Raw genomic sequence first — 22,909 nt, forward strand, 5'->3', positions numbered from 1 at the left:
GACAATTGATGAGGTGGCGTGAAGGAGAAGATGACATGTGGCAATTGATGAGGTGGTGAGAGTTTATTTTGTTAAATAGTAAATAGATTATCATTTATTAGGAAGTTTAATATTTTAAGCACATTAACTTTATTTAATGCAATTATTATCATTATTAGCAATTTGTGTATTCAAATTGTTATAAAATTGGAAAATGTAACGTTAATGTGTTTGATGGACAAATAATGCATGACGATTAAAATGTGTAATGTAAGTTATTAGTGGGAAAAATATTTAGAGTTAATATTTAATGTAAATCATTAATGAAAAATTTATTGATAGCTAATGTGTTTGATAGATAAATAATGCATGATGATTAAAATGAATGTATATGTATAAACTTTTTGGAAGAAATTTTTTCAGGAGATGATGACACATGTTATAGTTGATAAAACAACATTCATACATATAGACATTGAACGTTGCAATATTCAATTAATTGTTGCAATATTCAGACATATAGACATTGGAAGTTTAATATTTAAAGTATTTACACGTTGTATATTCACATTATAATAATATGTAAAATATGTAATAATAATAAGCATTTAATATTTGGATCACGTTATATATTCAAATTATAATAATAATGTGTAATAAATTACAGATAATTAACACATTAACAATACTGGAAGTTTAATATTTAAAGCATATACACACGTTATATATTCAAATTATAATAATAATATGCATTTAATATTTTGAACACATTATATATTAAAATTGTAATAATAATGTGTAATAAATTACTGATTGCCAACACGTTAACAATATTGGAAGTTTAATCTTTGAAGCATTTACACACGTGATATATTCATATTATAATAATAAGCATTATTTTGATCACGTTATATATTCAAATTGTAATAATAATGTGTAATAAATTACAGATAGTTAACACATTAACAATATTGGAAGTTTAATATTTAAAATATTTACACACGTTATATATTCAGATTATAATAATAATATGCATTTAATATTTTGAACACGTTATATATTGAAATTTTAATAATAATGTGTAATAAATTACTGATTGCTAACACGTTAACAATATTGGAAGTTTAATGTTTGAAGCATTTACACATGTTATATATTCATATTATAATAATATGTAATAATAATAAGTATTAAATATTTTGAACACGTTATGTATTCAAATTGTAGAATTGCTAATAGTTAACATGTTAAAAAATATTGGAAGTTTAATATTTAAAATATTTACACACGTTATATATTCAGATTATAATAATAATTTGTAATAATAATATTAATGTATTAAATCATTTTGTGAGAAATTTTTTTAAAGGGAAATAGATTCAATGAGGTCATGACACATATCATAGATGATGTGACAATTCAGGTGATAAACACATGTATGTGTATAAGGTAACTTTTGGAGGAAAAAACATAGATTCAATGAGGTCATGACACATGTCATAGATGATGATGCAATTCAATGAGGTGATGACATATGTATATGAAGGAGGTTTGTGGGCAATAATTTTTTGGAGGGAAAACATAGATTAAATGAGGTCATGACACATGTGATAGATGATGTGTCAAATCAATTAGGTGATGACACATGTATGTGTAGGAGTTTTTTTTGTTAAATAGTAAATAGATTGGAACAAATCAAACAGATTGAGTCTAATGTATATATGAATGAGTATATATTGTTGGCAACATTAAGTCAGCTCTTCCTAAAACTGAAAGTGCTAAAGAAATGCTAAAACTTGTGGAAGAGCGCTCCCAAATTGCTGACAAGTCTCTTGCTGGGACTCTAATTATAAAGCCCCGAAAATTCCTCCAACAATATTGCCCAAAATTGGTAAATTTATTTTTTGTGTAATGTAAAACTCTCCATTTACATTTAATTCCTTTTCGGGACATCACATTTAGTAACCTAAAATGTAAAAAAAAAAAGAACAATAATTCGTGGAATGATCCTTTATTGAAATTGGTTGGAAACGTTTATACAAAAGCAAAGCAAAATACATCCTAATCTAAACTGAAATATATACAATAGTCTAGTTTATTCAAAACATTAAAAGTATCCTTATAGGTACCAGCCTCAAGGGCAACTAGAAATAGAAATGACCACTAGCGACTAGCTCCGGGGTTAGCAGGTGTACTAGAACACTCGCTGAGATCCTCATCCGTCTCAGAATCGGAAGAGAGGTCCACCACCTCAATGGAGTCCTCTATACAAACAAACTCCACACAGTCTTCCTCTTCGGCTTCTCCCTCCTCTTCCGGGTTGTTGGACGAACCTTGTGACTTTCTTCCCGCTCCCGCTTCTGCCAGAAGATCGGGCAACGTCCGTATAGCAGCTTTCTTCCCTGGTAGGGGATCAGGCACATTGTCTCTACTCCGTCTCCTCGTAGATGGTCCAACATCAGTGGGTCCGTGAGGAATCACAGACTGAATGGATGGCGCAGTAGGTGCAAATCTTCGAGCAGGTAAGGTGAAAGAAGCCTACAAGTCTGTATGTTGTGAAGGGTAGCGTATCGTAGAGCCATTGCAAACCATCTCTAGCTCTAAGGCACAAGGGTATGTGTAGGTATATCTATGTCCATCACTACTCCATGTCCCGTCCTGGGAAATCAAGAATCGGTAGCTCCGAATTCTCGCCATACGGTCCATCTGAACGAGAATGCGAACCGAAGACAAGTAGAAAGAAAAGAGAATAAGAGAGTAAGACATCTAATGGATATAATCATTGACGACGTGAAATTACACGGAATATCACATCCAGACAGACATGCATAATATATACAATATAGATCACAGATATAATGCACAATGATGAATGATGTTATAACTCGAATCATGAGGATTAATTTTCATACTCTCAATGTATGCATGATATGCTTATTTTATCCATCATTACACCAATATCCTCCCAATATATTATTTGAAAATAACCAAGAGTACAGGTCTCATAATAAGCTGACTTGACCGCACCAAAAATAATTATTCCTCGCAAGGATATATATGATCGATCGGATCCGAAGAACTGTCCATTTCAGGATGGTGTTGTATCAAACACTTCCTCGACATCCCTCTTATTGATCCTGATTGCAAAGAGGGGTTGTCAGAGATCGTCTAGTTTGTGATGTGAAAACTGTCTGATCCAATAGAATCCCTCATCCAGGAATACAAGGGACTCGTCTCACCTAGATTCTCCCTCAAGACTTTGCTGACGAATCACCGCCATCATCGTCCCTCTCAACATCGTGGGGCTCGTTCGTCTCCCGTAAATTTCCTCTCCACTATTTCGTTATTTATGATGAGTATGCACACTAACCGAAGTTAGCCAATTAAATCTTTTAATTAGTCTTTTAAAACGATCGACCCATCCTAAGACATCTCCCAAAGGAATGCTTATTTTGGAGCCCGATCTTACGTTATCGCGTAATATAGGAATAACATCCATACCACTATGAACCATCGCTGAATTACCCTGGACGACCACATGGCCAAGCCTCTTATGGTCAGACGACCTCGCTACGTGGTATCATGTAATCCTTTCTAGGCATCACCTTGCTCACGACATCCTCGTCGGAATCCTTGCCCACATAAGGCACAAGAACAAAAGTAACAATATACGTATGTCGATTTGGGCACCAGGCTCAATCCTCTGAGCCACAGTCTTTCCCAAGTGTAAATACACTTCACACCCAAGCTAGGGCTATTGCCTAAGAAATAAATGAATAAAAAACAATCACAAATTATGTTTGTATTTCGCCCAAGCGAGAGACTGTCGCTCAAGCGACCAATTCATCGAAATAGACTCAATTTCATGCATGCTTCTCGCTCGAGCGAGGGGACTGTCACTCAAGCTAAAAATCCACCAAAAACTTGTCAAAATACCTATATGGTCCTTGCCCGGGCGCCAAGAACCGCCCAGAACAGGCCAAGCTCACTGCCTGGACCTTGCCCAAGCGAGGCTGGCTCGCCCAGGCGCCAATTGGGGGCCTAACTCATTGTTTCTTCCTCGCCCGAGCGAGGCTGGATCGCCCAGGCGAGGGTAGTCCACTTGTCGGGACTATTTCATCGCCCTTTTGGGCTACCTGATCGAAAATCTCTACTATTTTCGATCCTTACGCATTTTAGTTTCTCAAGTGGTGTTCTTTCACGGATAACAACCACAAGACTTGATATTTTATACTATCTTAGGGGAATACAACCTAAGGAAACATTTGTACTTAATCAAGACACAAAATCATTTGGTTAAGTACGAGTTTGTAGCGAATACAGAAATAACTCCCAACTTTTGAGGTAGTTGGGAGATCCAGGTGTCATATTCAGACACCTTTATATCAAGATGTAGTCTCTCTCACCTTGGGTTGTAGTGTGGTTGATTTCCTTTTCGTGAATGGATCGATTGTCCGTCTTTGAACGCCTCGAAACTAAACACAAAAACAAATCGGTGAGTTGCAAGTTAAATCATTCACTTATTAACTCTACGACACAAACATCGTTCTAATCTATTTCAAGAGCATCCGAGACTCTCATCCCTCCGGTCCAAGATTCATATTCTTGAACCATAATTTATTCTCGAAAGTCTCGTTCCCGATTCCTATCGTGTTCATGATCATTGCAACACCTTTTTACAAGGATTGATCTCATGATCAAAACGACATTTCGATTTAAAATATTCTTTGAATTTGAAAATCGTCATCTTTCATCAACATAAATAACATGCATATTTTCAAACACTAAAACTGCCCCATGAACAACAAGATTTCATGGTTACAAAACAACAGTTCCTAGATTCACGAAAACTCATTTTTTGCGTTCTTGTGTATAATAAGAGATAGGAAGGTTTTTAGAAAATTTTGACGGTTGAAAACGTTCATAACATGCGCATAAACATCATACTCAAATATCGTAAAAAATGAAAGGCTAGATTTTCTAAAAGATGAAGAACAAGCATGAAGGTTTACCTTAGTGTTCTTGAGAAAATCCAAAGGAAGAAGAAATGCAATGCAATGTAGAGCCAAGGGTTTCGCAAGGGGGGTGGGCTCTTTTAAAGTGCCATGGTTCAGTTTTTTGAGAAGCAAGCCAAGGGTTTCAAGAGGTTTTATGACTATTTTAAGTGGAATAAATCAGAGTTAGGGGGTAAGCCAAGAGTTTTCAAATAATAATGGATAGACATCGAGTTTTCAAATAATTGAAGGGTTTACGGAATTTAGTGTAAAAATGAATATTTTCGCTTACTTGTTATGCAAGTTTCACTCAGAAAAATGAGGTGACTTTTTCGGTGAAATGTTAGCGATGAGACCATGTCCGAGTATTATCGGCTAATACTCGGCTGTATATTAAAATATTCTGATTACGGTTAAAATTTTGGAATACTGAATTCAGAGTGAAAAATATTTAGAAATGCGTTTTGGACAAACTTGATGTCTATCATGACTCGAAATAATATTTCAAAGCCAATGGCGCAATCAGAATTCGATTCCGAGCTACAGAACTAAAAAACACGTTTTTTGGGCCCGACAGTAGTCCAAAAACTTTCCGTCACATAAAATTATGAATATTTACCATAAAATAGGAATTGACAAAACAAGACAAACACTCAACTATGATTTAGTCTAATTGATTACCGATTAATTTCTAAAATTATTTTTTTTAAATAAATAATTATTAAAATATATCAAATTTTCACGGTGTTACACTAATGAGTACATTGACCACCATGAAATTTAATGATTCTCGTACTATGCATGAATATGTCATTGAATGACAATATTGCAGCAAGACTTAAGACATCGAGAATGGATGTGGATGAAAATTTTCTTTTGCAATTTACACTAAACTCATTACCCTCTAATATGGTCCTTTCCAAATGAACTATAATACTATGAGAGATAAATGGAATATGTATGAATTGCATAGTATGTTAGTTTAAAAGGAAACCAGAATGAAGAGCCAATGAAATCATTCCATCAATTATGTTAATCATCAAGGAGCTAGAAAGAAAGTCACTAAGAAACATGACAAGAAAGGGAAGGAACTCTTAAAGATAAATGAGTCTTCTTCTCAAATCCACAAGAAGGAACATCATGATAACAAATGTCGCTTCTGTAGAAAGATTGGACATTTCCAAAAGGATGTCCAAAGCGCAAAGGTTGGTTTGAAAAGATAGGTAAGCCTAGTACTTATGTATGTTTTGAATCAAACGTAGCAAAAGTTCCTTATAATACTTGGTAGATTGACTCTAGATGTGCTGCTCATGTTTCTAATACTATGCAAGGATTCATTACGACCCGAACTACAAGACCAAATGAAAAATTTGTCTTTATGGAAAATAGAGTGAAGGTTCTAGTGGAAGCCGTCGAGACTTATCGTTTAGTCCTTGACACTGTACATCATTTAGATTTATTTGAAACCCTTTATGTACCTAATATATCTAGGAATTTGGTTTCTTTATCTAAACTTGATGTTGTTGGATACTCTTTTTAAATTTGGTAATGAATGTTTCAGTTTGTATAAATATACTCATTTAATTGGTAATGATATATTATGTAATGGATTGTACAAGTTAAATCATGATAATCTTTTATCTGAAACACTTTTAACCTTGCATCATAATGTTGGAATTAAGTGTGACTTAATAGATGAACGTTCTGCTTACTTGTAGCATAAACATTTGAGACATATTTCCAAAGAAATAATGAAATGATTAGTATAGAATGAAATCCTTCCGGATTTATATTTTACTGATCTGAATATTCGTGTGGATTGTATTAAAGGTAAATAAACAAAAACACACAAAGAAATGAGTCACAAGAAGCACTAAGCTTCTTAGAATTATACACAAATATTTGTGGACCTTTTGATGTTAATTCTTTCAATAAGGAAAAATACTTCATTACCTTCATTGGTGATTATTCACGTTATGGACATATCTATTTATTGTCTGATAAATCTCAAGCGTTAAAAGCCTTAGAGATTTACATTACTGGAGTTGAAAGACAATTAGATGAAAAGGTGAAAATTATCAGATCTGATCGAGGTGGTGAGTATTATGGAAGATATGATAAAAATGGACAACATCCAGGTCCACTTGCTAAATTCCTTGAAAGTCGTGGCATATGTGCATAATACACAATGCCAGGTACACCACAACAAAATGGTGTATCGGAAAGGCGTAATAGAACATTGTTGAATATGGTTAGGAGTATGTTAAGTAATTCATATGTATCTATTTCACTATGGACTTATGCTTTAAAGACCACCATGTATTTATTAAATAGGGTTCCTAGTAAGGCAGTTCCAAAGACTCCTTTTGAACTGTGGACATGAAGGAAACCTAGTTTAAGGCATCTGCATGTTTGGGGATGCCCGACAGAAATTAGAATTTATAATCCACAAGAAAAGAAACTGGATGCAAGAACAAGCACTAGTTATTTCATTGGTTATCCATAAAAATCAAAGGGGTATAGATTTTATTATCCAAACCATATACAAGAATTGGCTCATTATGATTTTGAGTTACACCAAATGGATGTGAAAACCACCTTTCTAAATGGGAATTTAACATAAAAGGTCTTTATGGATCAACCAATGAGATTCATAGAGAAAGGAAAAGAACACATAGTGTGAAACTTAAGAAATCAATATATGGATTTGAACAAGCTTCGCGACAGTGGTATCTTAAGTTTAATGATACTATTGTATCATTTGAGTTTAATGAAAACATTGTTGATCGATGTATATACCTAAAGATCAGTGGGAGTAAGTTTATCTTCTTGGTTCTATATGTTGATGACATCTTGTTTGCAACTAATGATCTTGGTCTTTTAAATGAGACTAAGATGTTTCTCTCTAAAAAAATTGAAATGAAAGATATGGGTGATGCAAGCTATGTGATTGGAATAGAAATATTTCGTGATAGATCACAAAGACTTTTAGGCTTGTCTTAGAAAGCATATATCAACAAAATTTTAGAGAGATTCAGAATGGATAAATGTTCAGCATCTCCCATTCCAATTCTAAAATGAGACAAGTTTACTATGATGCAATGTCTAAAGAATGATTTGGAACGGAAGCAAATGGAAGAATTTCATTATGCATCTATAGTTGGGAGTTTAATGTATGCTCAGACTTGTATCTGACCAAATATTAATTTTAAAGTTGGTAATCCTGGTATAGAACATTGGAAAGTTGCGAAGAAAGTTCTAAGATACTTATAAGGTACAAGGGATCACATGCTTACTTAAAGAAGATCAAATCATCTTAAGGTGGTTGGATATTTAGATTCAGACTTTGTCGGATGCATTGACACAAGAAAGTCTACTTTCAGTTATATATATTTATTAGTTGGATGAGCTATCTCATAGAAGAGTGCGAATTAGACTATCATTGTTGCAACCACTATGGAAGCTGAATTTGTGACATGCTTTGAGGCTACAATTCATGCTAAATGGCTACAGAACTTTATTTCAGGACTTGTGGTTGTCGACAGTATTGCCAAGCCGCTGAAAATTTATTGTGATAATTCTGAAAAAATCTTCTTTTCTAAAAACGACAAGTATTCCAAAGGTGTTAAACATATGGAGGTGAAATATTTTGCCGTTAAAGAAGAAGTTCAGAAATTTAGAGTGTTAGTTGAGCATATTAGCACTAACCTTCTGATTTCAGACCTTTGATGAAAGGGTTACTGCTCAAAATATTTATTGGTCATGTAAAAATATAGGTATTATGTCTGCGAATGAATGTTGAACATTATGTTATTAATAAAGTCTCAATATTTTGACACTCTGAGCTTGTTAATATTTAAGTTTCTGATTAATATTTTATTTTCACACTTATGCACACATGTGAGAATGGTAATGTCGAAAATAAAATTTTCTTTCTAAATGACATTATTATATGATTCTCTTTAATGTGTCATGTTAGGATTAAGGTTAATATAGTGATATATGGAATAGACTATATCGAATAAATGATGTACAATCGCCATGACTCTCATTAATTCTTGTTCTTAATCATGACTTGTAATGTAATGAATATGAAAAACATATTCTGATTATGCGCATTATGTTATATTTATATCATGTCATGAATTGTATTGTCACATGAGACAAGTGAGATAATGTAAGAATGACTCTTGTGACATAAAGGGTATACTATTTTGTTTTGAATAGTATAACTCTTGAATTGGAGAGTTGTGAATAAAATGGTAAGACTCTTGGAAAAGAGTCTATATGTAGTGTTTGATGAAAACACTATACTCATCAGAAAAAAGACTTTAAACATTGTCTCTATCTCTACCAAAAAACGTTGATCTATTAACAATCAATAAGGAAGAGCATATAAAGAAAGGAAAAGAGGTAGAAGAGTTTCTCTATTGACAAGGAACAACATACAACATCAGAAAGGACAATCGTGTCGTCATGGATAGAAGTAATATATAATTATTCTTATGATGTGAAAACTATGATTTCTTAAGATCCATTTACACATGTTTTCATGATAAAACTTACACTTTATTCTTAACTTACTCCATTCTATGAGATTTCCTTTAACTTTTAATCCAAATTTTATTACACTTAAAACCAACTCTAACACCAACATTGTCTCTTCATTATTATCCCATCTCTTTCTTCTAACCCATTTGGCAGTGCGTTATGGACCCTCATTCATTATTCCAGCTCCTCTTCCACTTCACTACTTATTCCTTCTCGTTGATAATTTTCATGAAGATCAACATATTATTTCTTTTACTTTCTTCTTTCATATAATTCTAAAGTCCCAAAACATAAAACACAGATATACCCAATTTCAAATGGCTTGAAAGTTTATTAAATATTTTTTTATGAACAAGCTTGTAGGTTTCAATTAGAAAAAAAGGTTTAGTAATATTGAAGGAGAAAAGTGGACACTATGTAGTGTGGTTGGGAGTTGGAAAAGAGAAAACAAGCAAAAATAAAACAAATGAAAGAGACATGCCTTGGTTGGGGTACACATCTACTGTCCCACACTTTGTGTCACTCCATGTTTCATGGGCATGTGATTGGTCAGAAAAAATATACTTAAGTTAAAATTTAACTATTAAATATTTTTTTGACCAATCATAAGCTCATGATACATGGAATGGCACAAAGTGTGGGACAATAAATGTACTCTCCTTGGTTGGCTTTGAATCGGAATCATCCATGGCAAAAATAGAAGTTCGAGGGGCATAAGTGTTGTATAAAACCAAGGAGAATGAGGAGTATGTGACTAGTGAGGAAAAAAATGATGTTGTTAAATAATGTGTGAATACCCAATTTTGTTCAGCTTACTTTTATAAAATCAAGAATATAAGAATTTCAAATTAAAAAAAATAAAACTTGAATATAACATTTGTTATGTTGAGAAGTGATATTGTCATCTTTGTGTGTTAGATCCTTAACCATCAATCACAAATTATTAACCTCTTTTGAATTTGATTAGAAATATTCAAAGCATGGGATGTACCCTTTTGGATACTCTTTCTAAGCACGGATCTAAAGGATATAATTTGTTTTGAATGTAAAAATTAGACACTTATGGTGTTTAGCAAGATACGCGCATACTCACATTAGTGCATATTCTCTCTGTTTTGTTTATCTTTCTAGTTATTAAATGTTTTATTTCCTTTGAATAATGGTTTTATACATTAGTTGTGATTAAAGAATTCAGATTAGTTCCTTTTAGTAGTTAATGTGTGAGCTCGGCATATCAACTTTTCCATGTAAAATCTAGTGACTCATGCTGCACATGAAAAGATGCATACCAACAGTCAATTATCTCTGTTACACATTCAGATTCATTTAGGCAGCAAGAATATTCCAAATCATATCAGTCATGTGATGAATTTTAGAAATCAATTGTTGCTTCAGTTACAACCAGCAATAAAGTATGAAATAGACGATGCGGTATGATAACCTTACGACAGGATAGTTCGTTTCGGATAATTTTTCACCTGAATCAATTGAAAAATTACATTTAAAAAATATATTTGAGATTTGGTGTGGTGCAAACATTAGCGTTAGGACATTAGTTTATGTTGCTTCATCTATCTCATAAACGCACCAAGTTGTAATCATCTTTTAAAAAAATATTTCAATTACTTTTAAAAAATATATTTCAATTACTTTTAAAAAAATCAATTTGAGATTTGGTGCTGTGCGGATATTAGCTTCTGCTGCTTCACCTATCTTAAAACGACAAAATTCAAATTATATTTCGACCAAACCAAGCCAAACCAAACAAATTAACCACTATTTTCGAACCAGAAATACGTAGTCTTGATTTCCCTATTGCACCTAGGGATACGTAGGAGCAAGATAGATTCTTGTCAGACACAAATATAAAATATAAAAAATATTTTGTTTGATAAATTGAATTTTAATAAATTTGTTTAAGAGTATAAAAGTCCATGCAATTAGTGAGGATATCGATTTATTACGGACGGACGGGGTGCTAATACCTTCCCCGATTCGTAATCGACTCCTGAACTCAGAATCTCTGTTCAAAAACCATATCATCCAAATTGGGCATAAACGAGAATTCTCTACGTTTTAACCACAAAAAACATAATAGCGACTCCAAATCAATCAAAAGAGGTAGAAATCAAGTTTGCCTCTCCCTAAATCGCGACATTATTTATAATATTTTCCCTTGCAATAGGGCCTAAGACCCAAACACTGGTGCATATCAAAGCATATAACTGAGACAAAGAAAGAAAACTAATGATGACATTGTTTTAAAATCACTGTTAACACTTAACATCATTATGTAATACTTTTCTTAGTCAAATGGTAAGGTTGTTGTCTAGTATTTCTGGAAATAACCTCTCCGCTTGCAGGGGTAAAGTTGCATACATGTACCCTCCCCAAAACTCATTGACTGGAGCCTCGTGCATTGTGCCGCCCTTTTACACTAATAAAGATGTTACTTAAAACTTGTGCTTGAAGTTAGAATATAATATGTATAACACCAAATATTTTCCTACATAGTATCTTGTCATGCAATCATGAGATCTAGAATAATTATAAGACAACTCTTAACAAGATTTCAAAACACAACATTATTAATTGGAATAAACAATACAATTGGAAAACACAGAAAACAAGAGGCTCCTATATAGACATACCTGTTCAGGTTCAACTACAAATACTCTCCCATTTTATCTTAAGTTTTATCAAGATAATCTTCTCTGACTCCATTTTCTCAGCAAGTGCCCAAACATTTTCTCTGACTCCATATTCTCTTAATAGTCAATCCATGCCCAAAAATTGCGAAAATCTCCACAGTTTCACCGGGTCGTAGATTCGACATTAAATCCAACCAATCTTCATCATTAAAGGAAATTGATGTGTCTCTCTTATATATGTGGATAGTGAAGCTAGTGTGATTAATGATCAAGACACTGGTGATACATTCAGATGGCACAATTTTATGTGTTGATGAATAAACAACACACAAAGCCATTCCCTTAATGTGACAATCACTACCTTCAGGCACTTGAAAAAGCACAGAATGTCCTTCACCTGTGTAGGCTAACCAATAAGGATAATTCTCAGCTGGAAGGAAACAATCACTATAACTGTTCCTAGCCAATCCCTGTATCATGAACAAAACTTTAGTTATTTATGAAAATAGAGTGTGCTGGAGTGCAAAGTTTTGGAAATGGGAGACTATTCGTAATGAGAGACTAGAGAGACATTCTATTGCATCCTAGTTGAGTGAGATATTGGGTGTTATCCTCTTATAGAGGTAGACAAATTTTTTAATCCTACTTTTTATAGTGGAGATATTTCTGGACTAGGTCTTCTTTGGTCTCGAACTATAAGGAGGTTTTCACATGTTAAAATTCTCGGTATTATTCTTCTACTTTTATCCTATTTTATTTGTCTGCGTACTGCTTCGCAAATGTCCATTTTGCATCAAAGGTAGAATTGATTTTGTCTTTCCCAACATAAAAAGGGGTAATATGAAATGTAAAATCTTACAAAAATAATACAGTAAGAACTTGGAAATTTAGTATTCCTGGATAGTACCATAACTCCTATTGACCTAAACAAGTTTTTATAACTGTGGGAAAAAAAACTAGCTATAAGATTTTTGCATAGTTATAAAAAAGTAAGATCCTGGAAAATGTAGTATTTCTAAATGAAAAGTAAGCTCAAAACGTAAGATCATAACTTAGAATAGTGAAGTAGCTGATAGATAGTAAAACACTATGGTAGATGGGTTAACTTTAACCATTCCTAGAAGGTGTAAGCTATCCTATGCGGAAAAAAATCATCTTCAGTAATGGAGAGACAAGTTATTGATTTCGCCTTTACATTTAAGGGTAAAAATGTCATCACATTGCATCTAAAGGGTAAAACTGTCACACCATGCATTTTTTTCCCCTTTGTTTTTTATGTACTTCCCTCTCCAGTAAAGGAGAGGATCCTGACCCAACCTATGTTATCTTTTGTATGAGCTACTTTTGCAAGTGGTAATGAAGATTTTACTTCTACCAATAAAAAAGCTTGGAAATTAACTTTCACTACATTCTTGCTAAGCTTCAAGTTCCATCAGAAGTAAAGATTATTTCATGTTGCCATAATTACAAGTAAAGATGAGAGCAAAGAGAATGAGAATGAACCTCTGTTATGCTCTTGTTAAGCATATGGATGACTTGTTGGTAACTTCCCATTCCAATCAAATAACATCCCATGCAATTCTCCAAAACTTGTGATGCATTTAATGTTCTTTCCAATTTAGTAAAACTTACATCACATAACTCATCCAGAATTCTTCTTAATTCTTGAGTTAGTTGAGAGTGTGAGCAGCATTGCACCAAAACACCATGAACTTTTGAAAATCCGCTTAGCATCGTCGACAGGTCAATCAGATTTTTATCTTGCACATTCACAGAGACAAGAGACGATGAAACGTTCTGAAATGGTTGAGTACATGATAAAGGATTTCTTGTTTGTGATATCCAAGACATCATGAGAGAAGGAAATACATTGCATGCTAATCCTTCATGTCCACATAGGGATATATAGACAATACTTTTGGATCTTACTATGGAAAAGGGCACATACTTTATGGCAGTATGGTCTGCAATTAAAGTTGTCAAGGACTCCATCTGTACTATATCTTCTTCTAATTTTTCAATCTTTGAACAACCAGAAAGAATGAAAGTTTTTACAGATTTCAACTTATAGATCTTTCTTGGGATATTTTTAAGACTTGTACAATCCTTAAAATTCATCACAAGAAGATTGCAAAGATCTCCAATGGATTGGTGTACCTCGGACAAGTTTGGACAATCTTTGAGAATGAGCTCTTCAAGATTCGGTAGGTTTGAAAAATCAGGGGTTTTTGTCAAGTACTTTGAATGACTAAGATTTAGAATTTTTAGCTTCTCCATCAACTTCAAAAGTTTTAAAAAAAATCAGAAAAAACAAAAAGGCATAAAATATTACTGTTGTCATTGAAGAAAATTTCATGCAATATATACCTGAGGCTCCTTCCAAACAAGTTGAAGCTTGCGGTGTTTTAAGTCAATAGCAACTACATTTTTCTGATTAAAGCTGTCAGGTATGCATCTTAAAGGAAATCCTTTCCAATAGAGCCAACGCAACCGTTTGGGAAGATACTTATAATCTCCATCAAGTTGCACATGATCAAGTTTCAAAAGTCTCAATCTCTTCATTTTCTCAAAAGCATTGGTACTCAAGTTAACTCTACTAGATCTTTGCAACTTCAAAGCCAATCCCTCTACAGCTTTTGTTCCCTTTGAGAAAAGAGCAAAGAAAAAAAACTAAAATATAAAGGAGACCTTTGTTATTTTTTCTTTATAAAGCAGTACATAAATATCCTCGTGATCTTTGTTATTTTCTCAATAGTATATATAGAGAAAGTTCTTACACTGTGTTCTGTCAATATTTCAAGTACATCCTTCTGAAACCATAATCGCCTGCGCTTCTCAGGTTCGTCCGGGGAACTTTGACGAACAATTTCTCTTCCCATGTCACGTAGCAAATCATGCATTCCGAGCTTGTTATCCTTTTCAACTTTTAGCAGGCTCCTTTCTACAAGGACTGCTATTCCAATTTCAGCATGAAGTTCACAGCCATCCAATATCTTTGTAACATAGGCTCTATCCTTACCGATAAAGAAACAACATATGTCAAGAAATATATCCTTCTCCATAAAATCATCTAAACCATCAAAGCTTAATTTTAGTTTCTTTTGTACATCCTTATGGGGAATTCTTTCTAGTTTTGACAATACACTTTTCCATTGTTCTTTTGTCCTCTCATACAAGTAAGACCCAAGGACTTCAAGAGCTAATGGTAGTCCTCCACAGTAAGAGACTGTTTTTCTTGAGAGTTCAATGAAGTCTTCTCCTGGACTTCCCTTCTTGAAAGCATGCCAACTGAACAGCTCAAGGGACTCATTTTCATCCATTTCCTTTATTTCATAGACATGGTCAACTTCGAGCACATTAAGTAGACGTACGTCTTTTGTTGTAATGATCATTACACTTCCCGAAGCATTGAATTCATGTTTTCCGGTACATAGTGCATTTAGTTGCTCAAAACTTGTCACATCATCAAGTACAACAAGTGTCCTCTTTCCTATAAGTCTTTCCTTGATCACATTTTTCCCCCACTCAATGCTATGTATCTTAATGTTTCTTGTTTTAAGGATATCCGAAAGAAGTTTTTCTTGTAAATCATTCCAGCCCCTTTCTTTCTCCCAAATTTCTCTAATATTTTCAAGGAAACTTTTATCTGTAAAATTTCTTCGAAGTTCATTGTAGATGGCTTTGGCTATAGTTGTTTTACCAATGCCTGCCATTCCCCAAATTCCTACTATACATGCTCTTTTGGGATCTTCCTTCAAATGTTGAACCACATGTTGCACATGGGCTTCAACTCCAACTGGAAAACTGGTAATAGGCAAGTATGTTTTATCTAGTTTTATCAAAATGTCATCAACAATTTCCTTTATTACATCACTATCATTCCTGTGATAACAATTACAAAAAAGACAAATTAAACATGAATTATGATAACCTTAAAATATACTTGGAATTTGTGGCATTTGATTGAACTTTCAATTAAGGCACTTTCAAATCCTAAGTCAAATACCCACCCCGGTAGCATAAAAACCTCACACTATGTTCGAATAGTACAAATATTTCTTGTCATCTCATAACACTTGTACTAAACGAGTAGCCCAGTACACGAGGCTCCCACATAGTGGAATCTAGGGAGAGTTTTATATATTAAAGCTTATAGTAAAAATCGTACAATCTTTTTTTTTTGTCCGAGTTATTCAAGTAAAGGGCATACATAGATATAAATTAAGATCATGTGAATATTAGAAGTGAGTCTTAGATGGGAAAGGAATGAATGATTTAGTAAACTAAAAGAACCAAGAAAGTATAGATTTATACCTATAATTTGTAACATCCACACCACTCAAATTCCCAGCTTGGGTGAGTGCCCTCTCCCAACCACACACCTCTGCTGTTGATGGATATCTTTGGAAAGCTTCTCCAAATGTACCCTTTTGACGACGTACATCGGATGGGTCAACATTGTAAAATATGGGTATGACCAACTGACCAGTCCTTTGGTGGCACTCCATGATCATCATGAGCTCATCAAGACACCATCTAGAATCAGCATAGTTTTTGGAGAAAACTAGGATAGATATGTGAGACCCTTCTATTGCCTGAAATATATCCTCTCTTATCTTCTGTCCCTTTTCAAGCTTTTCATCGTCAATGAAAGTGTTGACACCAGCATTTGAGAGAGAATAGTAGAGATGAGAAACAAAATTCTTCCTTGTGTCTTCTCCTCTGAAATTGAGGAACACGTCATACATCCATTTATGATCTAGTGAACTTTGATGAAGAATTTCTTTTCCCACATCACGTAGCATAGCATGCATTCGGAGCTTGTTATCCTTATCAACTTTTATCAGACTCCTTTCTACAAGGCCTGTTATTCCATTTTCAGCATGATGTTCACAACCAACATATGTCTTTGTAACATAGGCTATCCATTCCGATAAAGAAACAACATATGTCAAGAAATATTCTCTTCTCCATAAGATCATCTAAACCATCAATGCTTACTTTTAGTAACTGTAGTGCATTCATATGGGGAATTCTTTCTAGTTTTGACAATACATTTTTCCATTGTTCTTTTGTCCTCTTGTAAAAGTAAGACCCAAGGACTTCAAGAGCTAGTGGTAGTCGTCCACATTCAATGGTTACATCTCTTGAGAGTTCAATGAAGTCTATTTTTGGGCTTCTCTTCTTGAAAGCATGCCAACTGAAAAGCTCAAGGGACTGGTTTACATCCATTACATTTATTGTATAGACATAGTCAACTTCGCGCACTTTAAGTAGATGTGCATTTCCTGTTGTAATGATCAATACACTTCCTGGAGCATTCAATTCATGTTTTCCGGTACATAGTGCATTTAGTTGCTCAATATTTGTCACATCATCAAGTACAACAAGTGTCCTTTTTCCGAGAATTCTTTCCTTGATCAGAGTTTTCCCCCACTCAATGCTATGTATCTTAATGTTTCTTGTTTTAAGGATGTCAGAAAGAAGATTTTCTTGTAAATCACTCCAGCCCCTTTCTTTCTCCCAAATTTCACTAACATTTTCAAGGAAACTTTTGTCTTCAAAATTTCTTCTAAGTTTGTTGTAGATGGCTTTGGCTATAGTTGTTTTACCAATTCCTCCCATTCCCAAAATTCCTACTATGCATGCTCTTTCTGTTTCTTTTTCCAAAAGTTGAACCACATTTTGCACATGGGCTTCTACTCCAACTGGAAAATTGGTAATAGGCAAGTATGTTTTATCGAGTTTTATCAGAATGTCATCAACAATTTCCATTATTACATCGCTATCATTCCTGTCATAACGATTACAAAAACAACAGACACATTAAACATGAACTATGATAAGCTTAAAATATACTTGGGGCCAGTGGCATTTGATTGAACTTTCGATTAAGGAACTTTCAAATCCTAAGTCATATACCCACCCTCGTAGCACAAAAACTAGGGTGACAAAATTATCTACAATCTAGAGTCCAGGATAAATTCAATTCATCCATTGTAATTAATTGATTTAAGTGAATACAATCCAGTTGATAATTCTAATAATGTATAGCTTCAAATCCATTCATAATATTCAATGGATATCCATCCAAAAAATAAACAAAAAAAGGACAGAGAAACCAAAGTGATTTTTAAAAAAAAATAAACAAATGGATTGAATATTTATCCACCAAATCCATTAAAATGGATCAATGGATTGAAATTCATTAATTAAATTTGGATAATGTAAAGTATGACTTAATAAAAATCTCACACGATGTTCAAATAGTACAAATATTTCTTGCCATCCCATAACACTTGTACTAAATGGGCAGTCCACTGCATGAGGCTTCTAAATAGTAGGATCTAGGAAGAATATATATATTAAAGAGCTTATAGTAAAAATCATAAAATGTTTTTTTTTGTGTGAATTATTTAAGTAAAGGGCATACATAGATATAAATTAAGATGATGTGAATATTAGAAGTAAGTCTAAGATGGGAAAGTAATGAATGATTTAGTAAAGTAAAAGAACCAAGAAAGTATGGATTTGTACCTGAAATTTCTTACATCCCAACCAAACAATTTTGCAGCATGGGTGAGTGCCCTCTTCCACTCAACAACCACATTGTTCATAGAGGAAAATTTGGCTGAAAGTCTTTGGAACACTTCTCCAAAAGTACCCTCTTGAAATCGTACATCAGATGGATCAACATAGTAAAATATAGGTATGACCAATTGACCAATATTTCTGTTACACTCCATGATTTTGACGAGTTCATCAAGACACAAACTAGAATCAGCATAGTTTTTGGAGAAAACTAAGATAAATATTTGAGACCCTTGTATTGCTTGAAATATATAATCTCTTATCTTCTTCTCTACTTTTTCATCTTGAATGAAAGTGTTGACACCAGCATTTGAGAGAGAAGAATAGAGATCAGAAATGAAATTCAACAGAATGTGTTCTTCCACATTGAAATTCAGGAACACATCGTACATACATTTAGGATCTGAGTTGGAAGATGAAGGAGACATGGATTGAATGCAGAGAGAGAAGGTGATAATTTGAAAGTCAACTACACTTATCAAAACTCTGCTTACTATAATCAATCTCAAAAAACATGTTTTTCTATTAAATAATAAAGCTGAGGTTGTCAGCCGCATAAATAATGACCGGCGGTGAGAGATGGCAAAACGGGTTGTCCAGTCCATTTTGCCTGTGCCTGCATTATGCCGCAAAACTTAAGCGGACACGAGCATGCCCGCAAATGCTTAACGGACAAAATCACATGCTCTGCCCGTTTTAAAACGTGTAAACAGACATGTGGGCGGCTCGCGGACATTTTGCTACTTACCCTAAAAGAGAGTGTAAATCTTGTTGCTGTGTCTTATTGTTGCTATGTCTACACTGAAGCTTAAAATTGTGTTTGATATGTCATGATCCTTGTTCCTAAGTCCAAACATTGAAAATTAAACGTTGTATGGGGTTTAGATTTCTAAAATATGTACATTATAGCTTACACTTTAGATCATCTTTGTTATTTGCATAACCACTTGTTATCCACATAAAATCCCAAAAGCAACAATATGATGCTATGTGAAGGAAAACACAATGAAGGAAAACAATGTTCTCCTAAGTGAATCTAATTCAACAATTTGTCTCATTAGGGAAGAAAAAACACAAATTAGAAAAGGAAACCACAGATTAAATGCAGATTCCAATAATTTGTGACAATATGCAACCAAACACATATTAAATAAAGGAAAACACAGATTAGAAAAGGAAAAGCAAGAAAGGGAAAAGTTGATTGGGGAAAATTGATTTGCGGAAAATCAAACCTAGAGAATTGTGAAGGAGAAGAAGAATGGAAGAAAAAGTGAAGGAAGAAGGTTGAGGAAGAATGGAAGAAGGAGTGAAATTGTGAAGAAGAAGAAGAGTTGGAGAAGAAACCATGTTTTAACACTTTTGAGAGTTTGAGTGAAGCTGTGAAGAACACTTTGGAAGAAGAAACCAATAGGAAGAAAGAAAAGGAGTGTCTCTCCTTTTTAACACTTGGTATTGTTTTATGCCATCAAATGCCCATTTAGCCCGCTTGAAATGACCACAAATTTAGCAGGCAAATGGATCGCGCGAAAAGGATTAACCGAAAAATTTGATGTTCTGCCCACATTTTTTTAGGGCAATATAGACTGAGCTGCAGACAATGCTCATATTGTCATTTCTACCCTCTGTGTATCTGTAAAAAATTATTTGTTACGGCACACAATACTAATTTAGAGCATCCACGATGATAAATAACATTTTCATTCTTATTTAGGTCTCACATATTATTTTATAATTTATTACAACTCCCTATGAAATAAGAACAAAATAATAATATTCTTATTCAGTTAAGAATAACCATTGTGATTGCTCTTATAGGTGTGTATGAATATCATCATATATGCCCGGTTGGTACAGGCATAATTACAACAAACATAATAATTACATTATCATTATATATTATTTATATTTTTATTATTTAATAATGAGTTTTAGTAATTGAACTATTTATCATATATATTAATTAAGATTTGCTAACATGGATCCATCCATTTTCATGAAGGAACAATGTATTCCTAAGTATTTGGACAATATTATCCTTCATTGTTTAGTTCAACTTAAATTTCTTACAAGGTTATTTAGTAAAAACATTACTCTCTCCCAAACCCAATTCATTCCCTAATTTTAATTATCGGATGAGGGTTGGTGGAAATTTATGGGGAGAAAGAAGAAAGTCGAGGAAGATTGTTTGACTGATGCGAGTTATAATGAGGAGAGAATATCTTTATTTATAGTCATTGTACTCCTTGGGGCACACCTTAAAGTTGTAACTTAAGGCTTATAAAGTCTTTCAATTTTCCTCTTCGAAACAATATGGGACTTGGGGACTTGTTATTGTGGTCATTGCGATGCGAATTGTGGTCATTGCAGTGTGAATTATTTTGTGAATAAAAACATATTTTTGACATCGATGCGGTTGCATTGCAGTCCGATGTGGTCCAAATACGATCCAATGCAGTTACGTTGCGGCCTGTTGCGGTCGTATCACTGTGAATCGATATCACATTGCAATTACGATGGCGGTCACTGCAACCGCAATATTGCGTGATGCGGTCCGTAATTTGATACACTGGTCCCAACTCTTTGGTCAGGAGAGTGTTCCAATTTTGGAGAACACCGTTACATGGAGGATACTCACAATCTCACATATGCATTGGCGATTTAACAATAACATGCACTCTAAGGAAGTTGTGTTCCTTTTATGGTGTAAGACATCTAACTGAATATTTTTTATTTTTTGTTGTCATGAGTTTTGTTTAATTCTTTTGTAGGTATTTAATTTTGTACTACTGAATAGTGAGTACCAAACAAGTCTTCAAGGTTTTCTTGCATCTATTGGTGAATCACTTAAAAAGAGAAAAAAGTATTTTTGGTACACTTCAGTTTTTCTGAAATGAATTTGGATATAGTTTTGCTTCTTTATTACTCCTTCCCAAACAATAAGAAATCATGCTTCAAAAGTTTCTATTCCTAGCAATTTTGAAAACTTGTGAATACCTCTGTGATTATTTTTGAAGCCCATGTTTGAGGTGCTAAAGTTCTAAAAAAAAACCTCTATGATTATTTTTCCTATTGGAAGCTGATTAGAGGAGGAAAATATTATATTTGAGACAAAGTAACAGATTATTACAATATTCTACATATTTTATAGAGTGCTTTAATACAATCATAAAGATATAACAATTATGAATGTGTAAATTTTTATCTCTAATATTTCTTGTATTTATATGTATAATTAATATTGACGAATTCGAGTCATTATAAAAACCATGGTAAACAGTACAAAAACCTCTTTAAATAGTGGAGGTTTAAAGCCTTAGTGGTTTGTGGAGGTTTTCGAAACATCTGCTAATCACATAAAAAACATCTACTAAATACAAAATATGTCTTAATACTTAAAAACAACATTATATAAAATCAGGTTTTAGGTTTGTTAAGGAAGGGAGAAAGTACAAATTATTATTAATACTTAAAAAACAACCTTATATAAAATCAGGTTATAGGTTTCTTAAGGAAAGGGAGAAATTAAAGTACATATCGGAGTTTGAATATTATTTATAAAGTTCATAGCAAAGTATTCTATTTCCAACCTTACATGGTGATGGGTTAATGCTCCCAAACTTCTTAAAAAGAGCTTCATCTTGGTGGAATAAAAAATAAATCTAGTTTCAACTAATCTCTAAGAAATGATCCAATAAAACAGAGTTATTATCATATAATAAGTTATCATTATTTTTGTATGCTTGTACCTTACCTTAAACGGAAAATGTCAAAAAGTGTCTAAAGAGTAATTGTTAAAGAATTCAAAATAAAAAATGAGAAAAAAATGAATGTACTACAGTGCAAGAAATTTATACATTATCAATACATTATTTACTACTCATTTTTAATCATTATTATCTTTTCAAAAAACGTAATATAAATGAATGTGAATAATACACTAACTATGTATAAATCCTTACACTAACACTACATATATATTACGCTCATCAAAAATTGTATATGGTGAGTGACATATATTAAAGATTTTGAAAATACTCTAATATTGAAATTTTCAACACGTTCTTAACATCTGTCTTTAATTAACATAAGAGAAGAAAAACTTGTGTAGAAAGTGAAAACGTATATATATATATATATATATAT

The 22,909-nt window shown here is 33.3% G+C and overlaps 1 protein-coding gene and 1 pseudogene across 1 annotated transcript; both read right to left on the reverse strand.

The window, feature by feature from the left end:
• Positions 12,052–14,549, reverse strand: LOC109361742 (disease resistance-like protein CSA1). The gene is made up of 2 exons (XM_019607281.1): positions 13,679–14,549; positions 12,052–12,645 (listed from the first exon to the last, which is right to left on the reverse strand). Exons 1-2 carry the CDS (start codon positions 14,450–14,452, stop codon positions 12,253–12,255), a joined length of 1,167 nt encoding a protein of 388 aa, XP_019462826.1. The 5' UTR covers positions 14,453–14,549; the 3' UTR covers positions 12,052–12,252.
• On the reverse strand, positions 14,856–20,146 carry LOC109361744 (annotated as a pseudogene).

The sequence above is a fragment of the Lupinus angustifolius genome, chromosome LG12, assembly GCF_001865875.1.
Source record: "Lupinus angustifolius cultivar Tanjil chromosome LG12, LupAngTanjil_v1.0, whole genome shotgun sequence".
NCBI classification, from domain to species: domain Eukaryota; kingdom Viridiplantae; phylum Streptophyta; class Magnoliopsida; order Fabales; family Fabaceae; genus Lupinus; species Lupinus angustifolius.

What these genes read in the sequence shown, in the direction of transcription:
- LOC109361742 (XM_019607281.1), bottom strand. Translation starts at nt 14,452, where the DNA reads ATGGAGAAGCTAAAAATTCTAAATCTTAGTCATTCAAAGTACTTGACA. An exon ending in TTAACAAGAGCATAACAGAG is followed by an intron (nt 12,646 to 13,678) that starts GTTCATTCTCAT and finishes TTCATGATACAG; the next exon opens with GGATTGGCTAGGAACAGTTA.